Genomic DNA, 20523 nt, shown 5'->3' with positions numbered 1-20523 from the left:
TATCCTCAGTGTTGATGGTAGTTAACTTTGACAGCACTATGCATTTTACAGTGTACATGACTGTAGTCATGTACACTGTAAGCCTTTCACAGACAAGAGCAGGGTGCCTGCTGATATAACAGCTACATGCAAGACTTTTACAGACATGTTTCAATGCCACTCAGAATGACATTTTAAGGCAACAGAAACAAACATGAAAAGTGAAAGACACACTTTGCTCAACCGAGTGTGCAATGCTGCGAAGAATGAAGACGGCATGAAGTGGTTCTGGTGTTCCACAAACCACCAGACGGCAGACGCTCGTGCTTTTTAAGGACCAGGTTACTCGTTATAGCCCAGATCTACTGTGGCTCTGCACTTCACAGTGATTTGAGTGCTGATGACAAACCACCGCTCTTCCAATGAGGGAACTGATGATGTGCTTTAAAAGCCTTTCAAGAAAAACAAAAACAACTCAGGGCTCAGACAGAAATAAGTAGCTCAGACACTAAGTGTCTTTTCCTCCCAATACTTTCACCATGCAGTGAGTGACGTCAGTGGGTTTAGGGAGCGCTCCGCTACTAGACCGCGATGGAGGCACGCCGTCTCAAGCAAACTTGAGCCATGAGAGACACCGCCGAGCGAGCTAAAGCGACCGCGCTGCAGTGTTCGAACGTTGCAAAGTTAGCTTGAGCCGTCTCAACGCCGTCCGAGTTGTGCATACATTGGTTAGTGTAGCATATACTTGGCCTCATACTAAGGGCCGATTCATACTCCTATTTTAGAGCCGAATAAAAGTCGGTTCGGCGCTGTAGAGCCTACAATTTGACGTCATTTGAGGTTCGGGGGGGCGGGTACCGTCCTAAAGTCGGCTCTTCGGTGCTACTGAAAATTTCTGACGAGCCGAAATCATTTCGGCACTACAGCGCCGAAACAGCGGTAAAATAGGAGTATGAATCGGCCCTAACAGTCCGACAGGCATCAGTTGAACAACACCGTCGCTCCTGACATTCACTATACCAGTTATAAGTTAACTAACACGTGCTGCGGGTTAAAACTCACCCATGGCTCCCGACATGAGCGGCAGGTGTTAAAACAGGTTAAAACTAACCCGTGGCTTCCTGTGGGGTTAGGTTTAGGGTTGGGTTTTGGGCAGGGTGTCGGACTCATGACAGTAGGATGTCGGAACCAAACGCAGGGTACACTCCTCCTCACAGCCTCCTGTGGGCAGCGGTGGCTCAGGGGTAGAGTGCCTGGATGGTAACCGTAAGGTTGCCAGTTCGAACCCGGGCTCCCCCAGAGTTACTGTCGAAGTGTCCTTGAGCAAGACACTGAACCCCTAATTGCTCCTGATGTGCTAGTTGGTGCCTTGCATGGTTTCCGCTGCCATCGGTGTATGAATGTGTGTGTGAATGGGTGAATGTAATGCACAATCTCTGTAAAGCGCCTTGGATAAAGGCGCTATATAAATGCACCATTTACCATTTACAGTCAGGAACTGTCGAGAGCACAGTTTGTGGAACATCAGAGCCACTGTATTACAGTACTCAGTTGAGAGTGGATCTTCTTATGACCTTATGGTATCTGCTAAATGCTAATTATAACAACCACAGAACAATGCTGAACTAACAATCAGACTTGTTGTTATCTAGTCAAACTGGACAGAAACACCCTGAGTGATACTTGAACTCTGAGGGTTCAAATAATTGATCTGTAAGAAAGACTGGCGAGGCGGGGGAGACAATAAACAAAGCGCGGGGGCCGAGAGGGGGACAGCAAGATAGTTGAGGGGGGCGGGAGGGGCGGGAGAGGCGACGAGAGACCACGAGAATGTCCCAACGAGGAAAAACTGCAGCACGGAGGATGCCTCAGGACCTTCATGTGAGAAAAGACAATAACGATCATCACCACACAAGGACCAAATGACGCCCTCGGAAAGAGAGCAGAATGAGTCATCTCTCTCTTTTTGACTGTGATTTAGATGTTTTTTTCTCCTATACTGCTTCTCTGCTCTCAGGCTGGGAAACGTGCATCAGTGCTCTCTCTGTTCTCTCTCTCCCCTAGGGGTCCACAGGCTATCTGTGTCTACAGGACCCTGCAGAGTGCTTTTACCACCACAAATAGACACTGCTGTTCCTTTAATGGAGAGAGGAGAGAGTGGCTGGATAGACCACATAAAAAAACCATATACTTTGACCGGGGTCCCCAGGGGTCTGTCCCAGGGCCAGGTTCATCAATATGTCCGTATATGTGGCAAAGACTTGGTCTTGTCCGTGGCAATTTTTTTATTTTATTTTTTGCACACCATGATAATGTCTCCAGGTTTTCTTCAGAATATGTAAGTCCAACTAGTACTAGTGGTTCTCAACCATTGTTTAATTCGCAAGGTACTGTGTACAATGTACATTACTTGTGCCCCTCCTTTTCCCCAAATAGCTGATCTACAAGCTTTGTAGATCGTCTTTTTTAGGCAAATGTTCTCAGAATGCCTATTATTGCAGGCCCAGAACAGGGCTGCCTAGGGTTCACGTCATGTGGTTAAAATGAATAAAGGAAAGTAAATGTTTAAATGGGTGCATGAAGAATTGAATGAATACTGTTACGAATGAATGAGTTATTGACTGAACAGAATGGATGTTACTGATACTGTACACAGTGTACAGTATAGATAGAGATAGTTTGCTGCATCATTTTGAATTATTCACTTCACACTATAAAACTATTGTACTATAAAACTGGGGAGAGAGGAGAGGAGAGCAGAGAGGAGCAGTGCAGTGTGTGTGTGGTGTGCGTGTGTGTTGGGGATGGGGGGGGGGGTGGGGGTAGCTAAACCCACACACTAACTAAAAGTGAATGCTCCTTGAACTGAACAGGCAGTGATCTGGTTCTGCAGTCTCAACAGAAAGCAGTGTAGCAGTGAAAGACTGATGCAGCAGAGCGTCTCTGTTCTGCGGGCGAATATATCATTTAGTGTAGACCAAAAACGAAAAATGGAGCCAGCCTGTTATAGAGCCTTGGGGGACTCCGGCTGACTATAAGCACACGGTTTAACCCATTCTGACCTGAGATCAGATTCATACGAGGTTTCCACTGGACACACACTGGTCTGATAAAGACCTACAAGCTCATATCGCGCCACTCGGTGGCGCGATATGAGCTTGTAGGTCTTGTAGGTCTGCTATTTTTTTCAATAGCTAAAGCATAACATGATGCTGACACCAAAATGGGTGCCTGTTCAGAATGGGTTAAGTGGATAAAATGATCTGCTTCTACAGCTAATATTCACATCGCCCAGGATGAAGTCATGGACGTCTCAATTGTATTCATAAAACAAGCTTTTCGGGGCACAGTCTGTAGTGCTGTCCCTCCACACACGACCAACTGTAAATAAAATCCCACACGACCCACTGTATCTCAGTTTCAAGTTTAAAGTCTCAACAAGTTGATTTGCAATGCATTACTAGTACTACACTGAGATGAATGGAAACGGCTTCTTGGAAGGTCAAGACATTGATGTCCAAATGGTCAGCGGTAAGGTAGACAGCGGAGCTATGGTACACTGGCACACTTCCAATTGGCCAATTCCTATACATATTTCACATTTATATTCTCACATACTTGTTGAAATTAAAAGGTTTGAGAACCACTCCAATTATTTCCAGTGGCTATTTGACCTGGTGCACCTACTGTAATGACTATGTTTCATTTTGTTTATAGTTAAATGGTTAAAGTGTTTAAAGGGCAACAGCAAAGTGTAATTAAGTGTACATTAATTGATTCCAAGTCTGTTGTCCATAAGCGTGCTGCGTGTGTGTGTGTGTGTGTGTGTGTGTGTGTGTGTGTGTGTGTGCATGCACGCATCCACTTCCTGTCCCATTACTCTGAATGTGTAATACGTTAGCTGCTGCGCTGGAGTCCTGTGCTACATTATGCAACCATAGCCAGTCACTGTGACGTGCTCGCACACGCATGCACGCACGCACACACACACACACACACACACACACACACACACACACACACACACACACACACACACACACACACACACACACACACACACACACACACACACACACACACACACACACACACACACACACACACACACACACACACACACTCCTCATATAACCTCTGTACAGTATAACCAGTAACATCCTTGGTGTTGAATTAACTTTGACAGACAGACAGACAGACAGACAGACAGACACTCAGACAGACAGACAGACAGACAGACAGACAGACACAGACAGACAGACAGACAGACAGACAGACAGACAGACAGACAGACAGACAGACAGACAGACAGACAGACAGACAGACAGACAGACAGACAGACAGACAGACAGACGGGAGGAGAGAGAAAGACAGAGTCACTAATAACACATTTTGTGTCAGATTGCAAGCATCAATCAAGGGGAGTGACTAGGCTAGGGCACACACACACATGACCGTGGTGAAACATGACCTGAAAAACCCTTGGTGTAATCCTCGAGAGCTCCTTTAAATGTGATAAACAAATAGCTTCAGTCATCAAGACCGGCTTTTTAACCCATTCTGACCGGGCACCCATTTTGGTGTCAGCATCATGTTATGCTTTAGCTATTTAAAAATAGCAGATCTACAAGCTCATATCGCGCCACCGAGTGGCGCGATACGAGCTTGTAGGTCTGCTATTTTTGAAAAATCGAAGAGCGACTGACATTTTTAGAATCTGATCTCAGGTCAGAATGGGTTCATCAGACCAGTGTGTGTCCGGCGGAAACCTCGTATGAATCTGATCTCAGGTCAGAATTGGTTAAGCTATGTTTAGTTGCCAAGGTAAACGCTTATCTTCCTGTCAAGCAACTTGAAACTCTAATTCATGCCTTTCTCCCTATAGGCTAGAGACTACTGCAATGCCATATATATATTTTGGCATTGACCAGTCATTGGTCAGGCGATTGCAGTTAAGTTAGTCCAGAATTCCTCACAAGCACAACAAAGCGTGACCATATTTCCCGTGCCTTAGGCCCTTATTAGCCTCACTCCACGAGCGCCCTGTCAAATTCAGGATAGATTTAAAGAAGATTCTGATAACCAGTGTTGTTTTTGGCAGCAAATTTGGATTTTAGTTTTAGTCATAGTCTCTTGAATAGTTTTCATTTAGTTTTAGTCACATTGTAGTCACCTGGAATGTCTTAGTGTTAGTCTAGTTTTAGTCGACTAAATCTACAGTTGATTTAGTCGACTAAAATGTATTTTGGCGGGCCTTGATGCTGTCGTACTGGCTGATTTTACACGCAATGCAAACCAAGTGTAAAATGAATTATACTGGATCTCTTGTCCACTAGTCCCTTCCTAACATTTTAGTCTAGTTTTTATTTGTTGACGGAGTTGTCAGTATATTTAGTTTTAGTCATCATAGCATAGTTTTCATTTAGTTTTCGTCAGTGAAAAAAGGTAGTCGACGAACATTTTTCGTCTTAAGTTTTAGTTGACGAAAACAAACATAAAAGGGGGAGATATTAGGCTTTCAGTCTTCATGCTGACGCTCTGAACGTACACTGCTACACACGTGTGCTTTTGTGTGTGTGTGTGTGTGTGTGTGGGGGGGGGGGGGGGGGATCGATCTTGAACATGGGTGCTCAATCTTTGTTCCTTCTGAGCAACATATTGAGCTGTATAGGCTGTAGCCTCCGGTGCTTTGACAAACAAAGGAGAGGAGAAGAGTGAGATGGGGAGGCAGACAGAGGAGGGGGGAGAGAGAGAGAGAGAGAAATACCGCAAAAGAGACAGACACAGACTATGGGGGGGGGGGGGGGTGAGCAGGAGGAGACAAAGGCAAGGATGATGACAAAAGATACATGAGTCTGACTGCATGATGGGAGGCACCAATCAAAACACCCGAGTGGAAAGGACAGTCAAACACATCAACTGACCCAGAAGATGTAGAGTGTAGAGTAGACCAAGTGCACATGGTAAAGGGCGGGCGGACACACACACACACACACACACACACACACACAGACACACACGACAGACGCACACATGCGAGGGGTTGCATTATTATCATCTCCAGAGACATCTCTGTAGAATCTGTAAAAGGATGGGGTCCCCCCCCCCCCAAGGAGCCCCCTCAAAGACCCCCAGGAACACAGATGCATGGTGGCTTTAAGAGCAACATACATAATATGCCACGGCTGAGTTCACATCGTGGCAGCTGGCATATTTTCCCTCTTTGTGTATGTGTATGAGAGTGTAATGTGTATCTGCGTGTGTGTAGAGTGTATGTGTGTGTATGAAGGTGCATGTATGCATTCATGCACAGATGCATGCTCGTCTGTCTCAGTCCAGGTGTCCAGATAGCGTTGCCATGACAACGACCTCATGGAAGAATTCAACGCAATTTTCAAAAATGCCCCGAGGTCACACGTGTGGAGGGATTAACACCCCGGCATTACAGAGACATGAAGGTACACAGCGAAATCCTGGCCCTTCATTTCACTCAACTGGACCGTTGTGGGCTCCAGTTATAGGCCTTAACACTATATGGTGTAGATAGAGTGAGTTAAATCGTCTTGACCGGAAATGTCCACTTCAGCCATAAAGTGCAGCGTAGTTTAACAGCTCTGGAATTATACAGGAGACATGTACCGACGAGATACTCACTCTCTGGCTCTCTGTGTCCTCTGTTTCTGTCTCTCTCTCACTCTGTCAGTCTCTTTGTCAGTCTCTGTCTCACCTTCTGTCTCTCCTCTGTTAGTGTCTCTGTGTCTGTCTGTCTCTCCTCTGTTTGTGTCTCTGTGTCTGTCTGTCTCTCCTCTGTTTGTGTCTCTGTGTCTGTCTGTCTCTCCTCTGTTTGTGTCTCTGTGTCTGTCTGTCTCTCCTCTGTTTGTGTCTCTGTGTCTGTCTGTCTCTCCTCTGTTTGTGTCTCTGTCTGTCTCTGTGTCTGTCTGTCTGTCCTCTGTTTGTGTCTCCCTGTCTGTGTCTGTATCACACTGTCTGTCTCTGTCTCTGTCTCTCTCTCTTCCAGGCACTCACACAACATACTCTTGGTCTGGTCTTGATTTGTACTTTATAATTGCCACACTGTGTGATGACTGATTTCAGTCTTTGAGTTAATTTTAGTTAGATTATATATTGGGAGTCATTTAAGTGTGATTTATGGAACAGTTTTATGTTTGGGACTTTTGAGTATTTTGTGTTAGCATCGGGTTGTTGTTGTCTGTGTGCTCTGTTTTCTGTTTTCCTAGATGTTCTAAGAGTAAAACGACACAAGAGTAGATAAACGAAACATGAGTCAATAGTTAATAGAACAGAAGTCAATATAACAGTTATTGAGGAAACCAACAATCGTTTGTTCTGCCTGCCATTACAATTTAGGCATTTAGCAGACGCTCTTAATCCAGAGCAATTTACAATAAGCAAGAACAAAAAGCATGGCAATGCATCACATACTGTACATAAAAAGTAGTTATCATGAAACATGAGTAAACTAAGAACGTAACGGTGGAATATCTCTATATATATATATTAGAGGAAGTGGGAGCTACTGTAAATGCTAGGTTTCTGACCTAAATCACCCCGATGTAGTGCGAGTCCGGCTTCAGAGTGGAAAACAGTCAAATCAGATGCATTTCAATGAGCCCAACAAAGGTTCTCTGACGTCATTCAATGATCTCCTTCCTCTCTTTGGTTATTAATAAACACTGGCATTAGGGTACGTTTTCTGAGAGCATTTTATTGATAATTTAAGCACGTATTTTATACATTGTATTTATACATATGACAAATAAACCTGAACGTCCTTGACCTAAAAAATAAACCACTCTAGTTTGAGTATAATGAAGAATATGCAATACCCGACTTCACACGCAGTAAAGCCCAGAATAGGATGGGATTATTTTAACAAAACAGTATAAATCAGTGAACTAAACAACAGCTAAAGGAGTAAACAAAACACTTCAATGAGTTTCTGCCCATATAGGCTGCTGCACCAGGGATTGTTTCGGTTTGTGGGCTAATTTATGAACTCAAAAAGAGATTACATCAGCCTTGTTCCGGAGTGTGTGTGTGTGTGTGTGTGTGTGCTCGTGTGTGCGCGCGTGCATGTGCGTGCGTGCGCGTGTGCGTGTGTGTGTATGTGTGTAGTCAGGCAGCAAGATGTCTTCCCACTGATAGCGTCTAATCAGCAACTGTTAAACCACATACAGTAGCCTTAGCCTAGTGTAAACCCAGAGTCTTACCGCTACAGCTGGGTAAGCTATAGCTATACTAAACCAAAAGCTGTACTTTTGGTTTTGCTGCCTGTAATGCTAATCGATATGTTATTGATGACTGACATGATATATTCATCAAGTTTTGTTATTCAATTTGCGTTGGCACGTTTTCCATTCATTCACCTAGAAGCCTAGGGGTGGCAGTGCTAGTCAGCTCTTCTGCGACTCTGGTCTAACCACCTTCCAGGCTCTCTTAAGAAACCTCATGTTCAGCTTTAAAAGTAGACTTGATGGCTCACTTAATAATGTGATTAAGGTGTTGACTAATCCTAGGTTTAGCACTGTTAGATACCGCTCCCTGATGTGGAAACATTGGTACGAGTGCCTCTTATAGATTTTCTTATTTTTTTACAAGAGAGTTTTTAGAGTTTTATGAACCAATGTATTTATTTGTAACTGTTTTGTATGTTTTTTAATTGTTGTTTGTCTTCTACTGGCTACGGCTGTCAATAAAGTTTCATCATCAATGTACAGTACCTCCATGTTATGTACTGCATCTAGGACTTTATTCACTATAAGCAGACATCAGATTACACAAACTACATACAGGGACAAATGGTCGGGTACAGATGGACCAGAATTCATGCACATTTTATATTCAAAGAAGAAACTGCTCTATAGGCAGGAGAAAATAAAGGACTTCTCTGCTTTTCTCATGGGGAACTTCTAGTCATCTAGGCCAAAATAACATTTTAACAGAACAGGCAGTGTGCTTTTAACTCTGACTGATGGTTATAAGGGGTCAAAGGGGATCACATTTACTACTGGTTTATTTGAAACGCAAGCCATGTCAGTCATCTCCAATGTCGGCGGGATGTGAAAATAATCAAACCAGTTCAGTTTGGGGGGAAATCCCATATTACATACAGCATAATGAGTAGGTGTTGCGAGCCATGTTTGGCCACGTAATGGAAACAAGGCAATGGACTCCTCCAACAAAGTATTCCGAGCTAAACCTCACTGACTGCCTCAAATCCATTGACTACAACCACAAAGCATCTTAAAATAATACCAAAAACCCTAATGGCAGCTACTACAAAGGAACAGGCTAAGAAACCGCACTAAGCAATCCCAGTGACTCATTCAATGACCATAATGTACTGGGTAACACTAAGTTCCATTATTTTTGCACAATGTAGCTTGTTGGTCAAGTAGGCAATGTTAAGCTCTACTACTGACGTCAACCTAATTGCAGATGAAACCTCATAATACATATTGAAGTGCCGGTCTTTCACTTCTGCCTGATTTCTAAGGAGCTATTGTGCAAATGCAAGTCATTATCATGTAGTACGGATATTCTACCCGTAAAGGTGGAATATCGAAACTATTGCCATTGGACTGAAACTGTGGGCAAGGGCAAATCATAGAAGGGTTGATAAATGACAAGTAAAGTGACTCATTCAATGACCATAATGTACTGGGTAACACTAAGTTCCATTATTTTTGCACAATGTAGCTTGTTGGTCAAGTAGGTAATGTTAAGCTCTACTACTGACGTCAACCTAATTGCAGATGAAACCTCATACATATTGAAGTGCCGGTCTTTCACTTCTGCCTGATTTCTAAGGAGCTATTGAGCAAATGCAAGTCATTATCATACAGTACTGGGTGCGTATTGTTATTAACCCATTCCGGGGCGGGAACCCCTTTTGGTGTTAGCACTATGTTATGCTTCAGCTATTGAAAAATAGCAGATCTACAAGCTCATAGCGTGCCACTCTACGAGCTTGTAGGTCTGCTATTTTTGAAAAATCGAAGAACGACTGACATAGAAACATAGCTTTTTCAGAAAACTGTCAGGATGTAGAAGACATTTTTAGAATCTGATCTCAGGTCAAAATGGATTAACAACCACAGCATTTTGTACATACAGTAAGGCTACAAGGCTTTCTCCCAACAGCGACGGTATTCTCCTGAATCTCAATTGTGGGGTAATTTTGAGGGGCATTCACAGGAAATAGCCAGTGTCACCCTCAGATTGAATCCTACCTCCTGTCGCTTTACCCGCCCACCTGTCTCAGCTCTTTGATTGTCTGCATGAAGGAAAACACAAAGAGAAATGGACAGGGCACTCACTCTCTTTTGAAAATAGCCTGTGCCATGAATTCTTCACCAACAAAACGTGGCTCTATTTGTGTTAGGCCTCATTTCTGCTTAGTTGTGCATCGCCAGTGTCACCACGAATAGCTGATCTACAAGCTCACAATGTGTTGCAGCGCGACCCGCTGTGAGCTTGTAGTGTAGTTGTGCGACACCAGCATGCAACTAAGTATTATCAGTGCCAGCTTTACACTGGCAGTAGCCAAAGCTGCGTGCAGTGAGCTGTCACCAACCATAACAACATGTAGCGCGCGTGTGTGTGTGTGTGTGTGTGTGTGTGTGTGTGTGTGTGTGCCTGGTTCAGTTTAGCTCTGCGTTTGTTTATCAGTATTGTCTGCCTTGATGTTATTCATAACAAGTACTGACAGCTTTATAGTAGCATGGCGTACAGTATAAAGCACCCGCTACAGCCCACCTGCTACATGTGGTTGTGTGTGTCCATGAACTGTCCACGTGTGTTTGTGTCACGCGCGTGGGTGCATGTGTGGTTCAGACAACCGTAATTAAAAGCACAGCTGTTTGTGGCTAAGCTGGTTAACGCAACGGAAGCTTTAGAGGCAAAGACCAGAGCCAGACAACACAGCTTTACCCCTCGTCACCTACAGCTCACCCCCTCTCTCTCCATCCCCACTCCTCTTCTCTCTCTCTCTCTCTCTCTCTCTCTCTCTCTCTCTCTCTCTCTCTCTCCCTCTCCCTCTCCCTCTCCCTCTCCCTCCCTCCCTCCCTCCCTCTCTCCCTCTCCCTCTCCCTCTCCCTCTCCCTCTCCCTCTCCCTCTCCCTCTCCCTCTCCCTCTCCCTCTCCCTCTCCCTCTCCCTCTCCCTCTCCCTCTCCCTCTCCCTCTCTCCCCGCTCTTCTGTGTCCTCATGTGTCCCTGTGTGTCCCAGCTGTGATGTGACATTATGTGATCTTCTCTCTCTCTCTCTCTCTCCTCATTTCTGTTCTGTTCTTTCACTCTACTCCGTTCGCTGATGTCAGGCTAACCTCAGTATCTCATCTCATGAGGAGAAAAGCCTGGAAAAGAACTACAGACGTAAAATGTCTATAGGCCGGGATATCCGTTCTGTGTACTTCACCTGGACGCTGTCTTTTTTGGATCAATCACAGCACGGTATTCATGACCCGGGAATGTAAACATAATTTGCACAGCATCAATGTGACTCACTTTAGGGCGTTGGGGTGGAATTAACTATGCTTTGCTGCACTTAAGACACTTTCAGTAGCAGTACTGGTCCAGCCTAGGTTCAGGCCATGACCAGAAGACACTTAAGACACTTTCAGTAGCAGTACTGGTCCAGCCTAGGTTCACTTAAGACACTTTCAGTAGCAGTACTGGTCCAGCCTAGGTTCACTTAAGACACTTTCAGTAGCAGTACTGGTCCAGCCTAGGTTCAGGCCATGACCAGAAGGAAGTGGATCATTCCCCAAACCCCAGCTTATTAAACCATACTTCTGTGTCTATCATGCCTTGATTAAGCCTCATGTTTACCTTGTCCAACAACAGACAAACACCTTCGTGGCCCGACGGTTGCACTACACTAGAGGAAAGATGATGGGTTTATTTAAATCATTAAGGCTCATCCTCCAGGCTGCAAAGATATACTCGACAAGTTTCTAATCTGTTCAATTCCTTTTTTTTATGACTTGTGTGCAAGTGGACATTTAGGTCTCACGGTGGCACTAGAGGAAAGGTCATGGGGTCACCGAGATAAGTAGGGTCAGGGCGCATCCTTCAGGGAGCATGAGGGTGCATAGTGAATTCCATGGACTGATGGACTGACATCGCCATCTTTAGAACCTGCCACAAGTGGAACTAAATGTTTTGAAAATAACTAATTGAAAATACTGTATTACTTTTTTTTGTCATAAGACACTTTTTTGTTGGTTTTTACAAAGTATGTATTGGGATATGTATTGCATTTTCACTATTTTAGAAAATCAATTATTGTAATAAAATCGATTATTATTCATAATCAATTAGTTCCATGGGTTTGCAACTGTCTCTGCCCGGTGTTGCATGCCCTTCGCCCCTCTGCCCTGTCCTTCCTGTCGCTCTCTGCTGCACTTTGTACAATAAAACAGAAAAGAGAAGAAATAAAAACAAATTAAAAGCTAATAAAAATAAATTAAATAATTGACTAGAAACAGGCTTGCGACCCATTTCCAGAGATGACCCGTGGCTTATGAAACGCTGCCCTAGTAATGTTCCAGCGCTAACCACGCTACGCTAACCTGTAGCGGTCTCTGTGGTCGCGCTACGCTCCCGTCAGTCCTCTGAATCGGTCACAATGAATCAGCCCTGGTGTCTCCGTTACGCTCTCTCCTGTCTTCCCCCCCACCTCCTCTCTCACAGTCCCCACAGTCACTCCATCATCGTGATGTCTTGTTAAGCTTGAGATATACTTGGTTGCGTGACACACCGCTACAGATCTAAGTACACACAACCATCTCTATGGGGGCTGCGGGGCTCGAGCCCCCATGAAGAATTTGTAACACCTCTTTTGTCCTGACTCTTAACTGTCCGGAGGCGGGGGGGGGGCATTCAAATGCTAATCTGGTGGCTTTTAATCCATTTTTGACCTGAGATCAGATTCTAAAAATGTCTTCTACATCCTGAGAGTTTTCTGAAAAAGCTATGTTTCTATGCCAGTCGTTCTTCGAGCATGTAGATCTGCTATTTTTAATAGCTAAAGCATAACATAATGCTAACACCTACTTCACCCTGTTGCTCACTTGTTCACAATGAAACCACCACCAAGAAGAGATTTCCCTGCAATTATAAGAACTCTTCGTCTCTGACCACGGCCCACTGGTGTTCATCACTCAATCATTCACCTTCCATTTACAACATCGCTATGGGTGGAGGGGAGTTTGACTTAAAAGCTGCAATCTGGATCTTATTTTAATAAATAAAATAAAATATTTATATTCGTTAATAAACACCATATTTATGTATATGGGTTGTGAGTGTGTGTGCATGTGTGTGTGTGTGTGCGTGTGTGTGTGTGTGTGTGTGTGTGTGAAAGGGTGTAAAATACACAAAGACGCTATATAAAATGCAGTCCATCATTGACCATAGAGTAGCCTATGTTAATACAATATATCTAGTACTGTACATCTGCAGTGGTTCCATGATGTCGGGTAGGATGCCTACTGGTCGATAAGTAGTACTGCCTGAGGCTCATAAGTACTAGTTCTATAGTATACGGATTACAGCTTTAAACTCTTCACCAGCTTGTACATTTTCAAACACACACATTCCTCCAAGGAGGGAATAGGAAATGAATACAGCCAATCTACAAGGTCACAACGACCATTGCAACACGATCTCGCAGAACTTGTAGATCAGCTATTTTGGGTCCAGGCAGGGACGCCGTCCCTTGAGAGAGCATAATTAGGCTTTATGTTGAATCTATCCCCCTCGCCCCGCGGCGTGGGAATCTTTAGGTGAACGAGGAACAAAGACAGAGAGGGAGCAAAGGAGAGAGGACATAACAGCCTGCAGAAAGGGAGAGAGAGAATCAACAAACATTAGAGAGAGAGAGAATTATGGGAAAGCGAGAGAGGTGGAGGAGAGGAGATAGAGGAGAGGATGCTGGTTATCGGACTTCACACCCCGCCTCTCATTAGATGTAGTGACTTGGATAATTCCCATTATATTAATGAAAACGCTCCCCTGAAATATTTAAAGCCTTTAGCACGGGCGTGCGTCCCATGGCCACCGGGGACGCAGCAGGAGGGGGGCGACATGTGCAAAACGCAACAATCCATCAATAATGCATCGTGGCCCACCGCATGTCACAGTCACACCAGAGGCTCACACACACACACACACAGGTATGAATGGACAGTATCCCCACATACATTGTCTATGTGGCATATAGGCAATTAACCACATTTATCCTGTCCTGGCAACCATATTTTGGCCACACGCAAAAAGCGAATAGTGGTCAACAAGCTCACAACTCGTCCCGATGCATATACAACGGCTATATTCGCTAGTTGCCATACGACGAAGTAGATAGAGCTTAAGTGTTTAAACACACACCGACATCCACATACTGTACACACTCATGCACACACACACACACACACCTGTACATAGTCGCACACAAACACGTGCACGCATGCACGCACAGCAAAATGTATGGGGAATCAATACTTCTTTTAAAGGATTCTCAAATAAGATTCACACACCTAGGGGCAGTTTGGTGTTTGGGGAATGGTCTCTTTGGCCTTTCCATCCCATCCCCCTTTTCTTCACTCTGCTCAACAGGAGGGAGATTCCCTCCCTTTGTTGTTGTTATTGCCGGCATGGAGTGCATAACCGAGTGCAAAAGGCATGTCCAGCTCCACATGCAAACATACATATTATGAAATTAAGAATATACAATATGCTGATAACTATACAGTATGTAGCCTACGTAAAACAAATGGTCATCCATTAGTTGTTCATCTACTTCATGTCTCTATGTATTGGTCATACCTTTCAAAGAGCCATAACGTATAGGCTACCATTCATATTCCACCTTATGTTCTCCCTTCCCAACAATAAGATTGTATGAATATAATATAAATACAAGGCTAAACTAATAATAATCTTGTCCAACATCCCCTTTGATGAATCAGACCGTCCACTAGTTGTTCATCCACATTCCTACGCTGGTTACCCGCATGACAGACATCGCCCTGTGTACAAGAGACCCCCTTTGAAGAACAAGACAGCAGCGAATACCAGGGGACCATGTGCGCACTGCGCACGCACGCACGCACGCACGCACACGCACACACACACACACACTGACAAACACACGCACACACACACACACACACACACACACACACACACACACACACACACACCCACACCATTAAAACATGGCCTTGGGGAGGGTTAGGGTCTTGGACCAAATTCACATATCTAATGGCCTGCCTGAGGCTAATAGTCTAGCCTCTGTATTCCCTTTTCAAGTCAACAGAAGACCTCATTGGCTCCCTAACTAACACACAGACTATTTTAAAGCTCCTGTGGGTTTACTTGCCTCACCTGCACAACTGCTCAGTGCTCAGCTTCATATAATCCCCTGTTCCGTTTCTTTTGTGTGAAATAAATAAGCAACAGGCTAGTGGAGGCTAGCTGGCTGACTGCTTACACAGACGGGAGGCATACTATGGTCCGACGGAGCATTGGTTCCACATGCTCCCGTGCTTGCGGTTATGGTTAGGTTAGGGTTTGAGAGGTGGGTTGTCGTTTTTCGGACCAATGACTAGTCGGACCAAACACATGCACCCTACACAGACAGGCTAGGTAAAATGCTCATCAAGTGTAACTGACTGTGCCCGAAGGGCCCACTTAGCATCACCCGTGTAATCCAAAGTGACTTTAAAAGCAACAACACTCACAGAGCTAATGCTATCTCGCTCCACTCGCTGTGATCAAAGGGATAATTGTCCAAATGTCAGCGGCAATATGAAGCCATTGCAGCCGGAGTGGATGTCCTGGGGGGGGGGACATCCTCTGTGTGCGTGCTATTGTACACACAAAGAGGTTTTCATTCTTGTTTTTTCTTCCTTCTCTAAATGATCTTTCCTTCCTCTGTGTTCCTTTACTGTTTTTTGTCTTTCTTCACCCCCATCACTGAGTCTCCATCTCCCAGCTCCCTCCGTCCCCTCCACCAATCTCTATAGTCATGTGATCAACAAAAATCTGTCCGATTTTCCATATTCCATCCAGATTGGCTAAGATTGGCTTCCAAAGTTTGCAGGATTGGTTGCAAATGGTTTGTTGAACTACCTCTGGTGCTGTGGGTGTGGACTTTGTTGAACAAAGACTGACCAACGGGTAAGAAAAGAGTAACAACATGTACATGTGTCCATCTCTCTCTCTATGTGTCTCTCTTCCTCTTTGTGTGTGGTGTCTTTACTATGTGTATTACTCTCCCTCTCCTTCATTTCATCCTCCGCACACACACACACACACACACACACACACCAAGCTGTCTGTCTAGCCTGGACATACTGGTTGGCAGCGACCAGGTTAACGGTGCCGGAGATTAGCTGTTAACAGACGGACACAATCACACACACACACACACACACACACGGATGGAGTGCAAAACATACTCTCTCCCCATGCCTTCGGCCTGGTGGAAACAATAATACAAGCAAACAAACAATTCCGTACAAAATACTGTCTGTCTAGTCTGGACATTGGGCAGACATTCAGTCCTTACAGCTGCTATAGGGCATAGGACAGTGATTCTATAATCTTTTTCACAGTTTTCTATGCATTCGGTCCCAGGACCCCCATCTGATACGATTTCTATCTCTGAGACTCCAATCTACACCATGAAAAGTAGGCTATATGTTTTTGTTAAAATAAGTGTTAAATTGCTCTATAGAGTCCGTATGTCTCTCTCTCTCTCTCTGTATCTGTGTGTGTGTGTGTGTGTGTGTGTGTGTGTGTGTGTGTGTGTGTGTGTGTGTGTGTGTGTGTGTGTGTGTGTGTGTGTGTGTGTGTGTATTTACACTACACCAGAATGTCAATAAACATAGAATTTGCCTGGGCATTTTGAGCCACCATTGTGTGCAACAACCACAGCTATAGACAAGGCCACCAGCCTGTGGATTGCAGTATTCATTGAATCTTGATGGTAGAATTCTATTCTACAAAAGTACAATGACACAGTAAACTGCGATCCCTGGAGTACTTTTGAAATCTGCCAAACATAAAGGAGGCATTGTTGAGCGAACTCTGAGCCGTGGACTGACTGTACCTGTCCTAGCTAATCCGATGCTCTGAGCCTGTGAACAATGGGTGCGGTTCTACGTTGCTGACATGCGTTTGCTCCACATATTGTTTGTGAAACGTCATCAATTGTACGCAGGTATTCAGCCCTGGCTGGCTGAAGAGCTATAGCCCCAACCCTGGGGGCTATGAATTAACCGATTGAACCCTCGTCTCTCAAGACAGACTGGGTCGCTGTTTTCCCGTTATTTGCCGATGGGGTTCTCAGATTGCTTGAACCCTAATATCGGCCTTAAAATAAAATAAAATTAGTTTCATTCAGTGTTATTATTATTATAACATATGCTGCTGCCTGAAGGAAGTTGAACAATGTACAGGTCTTGTGCACAAGTGACAAGACGTAACACAAAAGCACAACCCCTTGAACCTTGAACCAAGAGATTCTGTAAATGGTGATACTGTCTGTACATGGTGAATTTCATTTAAACAGCGTCGTCATCCATGGCGCTATAGACTAATCCACAGGGCGCTGCTCTGTAGTTGCACTCTCATTATTGCCACTTGGATGTGTCTGTACACTGACCCATTCATACACCGACGGCCCTTTGACACCAACAGGGATTGAACTGGGAACCTTCAGATTCTCAAATGGCTGCTATACATGTACGTCCTGACCCACTGTTGCTCCAAGGTGGATAGGCAGGGTGGCAAAACGCACTTAGGTGTCCAGTTTGACGCGATCGCTCCCACAGTGAAAGTCTATGGCAAGCCATGTGCGTGCATACACAGTGCATGTGTTGAAATTTCTTTTTTTTTTTAACAATAAATATAGGGCCACTCTCTATATCTCATAAATCTGCCTCAATGATCACGATAAAGCACGGGGTCAGAATGCTCACTGCCAAAAACCTTGTGTGAGAAATATGAATATGAATCCAACATATTATTAGCAAAGATAATTTGCAAACAAAACATTTCAATGTATTCAACACTTGATGATAGTGCTGTCAAATGAATCTGTGTGCTGCAGCAAACCACAGTCACTAAAAGAAAAACATGTGAAAGCGTCACATTCAAATCTCTTCAACAGCATACAGCCATTGATGAGACAATCAGCTCAATATGGTGAGCTAGCTTTGAAAGCCTCTTCTCAAGATATATGGAAGCTAGCCTTTTTCCACAAAAAAGTTATATTATATATTGGGGGAGGGGAGAGTGTCCCTGCTTTATCTCCCTCTCAGTTAAAGGGTCCTCCTTTGCCTGAAACAAGTTGAAGACCACCCTGCTTTAAGCTACTTCCAGGCTGGTAAAAGCTCACCGGTTTGGGCATCTTCCTCCTCTCTCCGCCCAGTCCCCGCTGGCGAGAAACCAAAAAGAAGTCGTCGTCCGTCTCGCCGCCTCCCACCTGGGCTCCAGAGCCTGACACAACAACACAAACACACAATGACGTCAGCAAACAAACACAACCAAGACTAGATGAGACAGAGAGACAGAGACAGAGTCAGAGAGAGAGAGTGAGTGAGTGAGTGAGGTGAGGAAAAAGTGACAGAGAAAGAAGGGAGTGAGAAAGATAAATAAACGTAAACAAACAAGCAAATAAACGGCAGAGCTAATTAAAAGGGTCAGTTTAAACACATTATTGAAAGGTTAACACTCCTCCCTGCCTTCCCTGTCAGCCTTCTCTCCTCTGGATTCCAAAGGGTTTAATAAAGTCTGGATGGATGGATGGATGGATGGATGGATGGATGGATGGATGGATGGGGCACAGACACTTGGAATCAGTCTGATAACGTGACACATTGTGAGTTTGTACCCTCACTAAAAACGCCGGGACAACGCTCCACACGTCCCAGACTCTTCTCCCTTCTGGCCCCAAAACTGTGGAATGCACTTCCCATTGCAGTCAGAACTGCAGCATCACTCCCAATCTTCCGCCGTAGTCTGAAAACCCACCTTTTCAGACTCCATCATGGCCCATAGCACTTACCCTACCCCCTTAGATAGCACTTCCGTAGACTTAGATACAGACTTATAGCATGTTATGTAGACAGCACTATAATTGCATTGTATATAGTCATAGCACGCCATAGTACATATGTATAGCATAGTAGTATATATGCATAGTTTCATTATATAGATATTCCACTGTTACTTTCTTAGCTTACGCATGTTTCATGATAAATGCTTTTATGTGATGTATTCCCATGCTTTTGTTCTTGCTTAATGTAAATCGCTCTGGATTAAGAGCGTCTGCTAAATGCCTAAATTGTAAATTGTAAAGTTTGTAGATCTGCTATTTTCTGTGCATCATCATCCAACAGAGATCAAAATAAAATAGAATATGAATTAAGCACGAGGCATAGAGAACTGAACTTATATATAGCTAAAATATGAAGGAACAATCATTTGAAACTATTGTTAGTGCTTTCATTGTGCTGTGTAATAAATCTGTTGTTATCATTATACTAGTCATAACTTTGACCTGACAACAAATTATCCTCATTCTGATTAAATCTGCATGAAACCAGGAGAAACGTACTTTTACACAGTCACTCACTCACACAGAAATGCTACTCCAGCTCCTGTCAACAGCTTTAATTGTGTTTCAGCGCTCGCCAAAACGCAGAGGGTGCATTTAGACTGCAGATGAAATGAAAATGACAGGACTCGAGTGTGTTTTGATTTGAACCAGCAACATCTACAGTACTTACTAACCAAAAACACAAGATGATTTCCAGCTTCTCTAAACCCAACAGAGAATATAGCAAACAGCGCAGCGGGAACAAGGAATTACAGAGGGAGAGGGGTGTGTGTCGGGTAGATAAATAATATGCTTATTGGTTGTCACAATAACCCTAATAAGTCCATGGATTATTGACACGCCATGCCAATTCCACTGGACAAAACTGTGGCTGGCAAGGATGCATGAATGTTTATAATCTAAAACCTTTACTCTAATACATGGAAGAAGGACACGTTTAATGCGCTCAAACATTTGAAACCCCCTTTGCGCTGTGCAGTGTTTTTTTTTGGCAAGGATGCATGAATGTTTATAATCTAAAACCTTCCTCTAATACATGGAAAAAGGACACGAAGGACGCGTAAACATTTGAAACCCCCTTTGCGCTGTGCAGTGTTTTTAGTTGAGATGAGGCGAGCTCAGCCCTTCCCTGCAGTACTCAGTCTGCAGTCTGAGAACACAATAGAAGACAGATAAAAAGGAGAAACGGTTGCCCTGCCTCTGCCTGATGCTGCTGCAAAATCATGCATGTTAATGTAACTCTCTTTGAGTGTAAAAACAAGTCAAATCACATGTATGAGGTCCGGCGTAAACACTGTATACTAGACTAGAGTAAAGGGTAGAGAACCACTGCTGCAGACCATAGTCACTCAGTGCCTCAAGCAAAGCCCCCCCCGAAACTCCTCTAGGTGCA

The 20523-nt window shown here is 44.2% G+C and overlaps 1 protein-coding gene across 5 annotated transcripts in view; it reads right to left on the bottom strand.

Moving 5' to 3' along the window:
• LOC310867261 (radixin) overlaps positions 1-20523 on the bottom strand; it is a 53940-nt gene that overhangs the window by 29844 nt on the left and 3573 nt on the right. For all 5 annotated transcript variants that reach the window (XM_083777168.1, XM_083777166.1, XM_083777170.1 and 2 more), the window contains exon 2: positions 18408-18508. In XM_083777168.1, the coding sequence (XP_083633294.1) occupies positions 18408-18419 (12 nt within the window). In that variant the 5' untranslated portion in view covers positions 18420-18508. The remainder of the gene's footprint in view (positions 1-18407; positions 18509-20523) is intronic.

This window comes from Protomyctophum parallelum (genome assembly GCF_964188405.1).
Source record: "Protomyctophum parallelum genome assembly, chromosome: 11".
Classification (NCBI taxonomy): Eukaryota; Metazoa; Chordata; class Actinopteri; order Myctophiformes; family Myctophidae; genus Protomyctophum; species Protomyctophum parallelum.
Note: the sequence above shows the minus strand (reverse complement) of the source record. Positions and strands in the feature narration are given on the sequence as shown.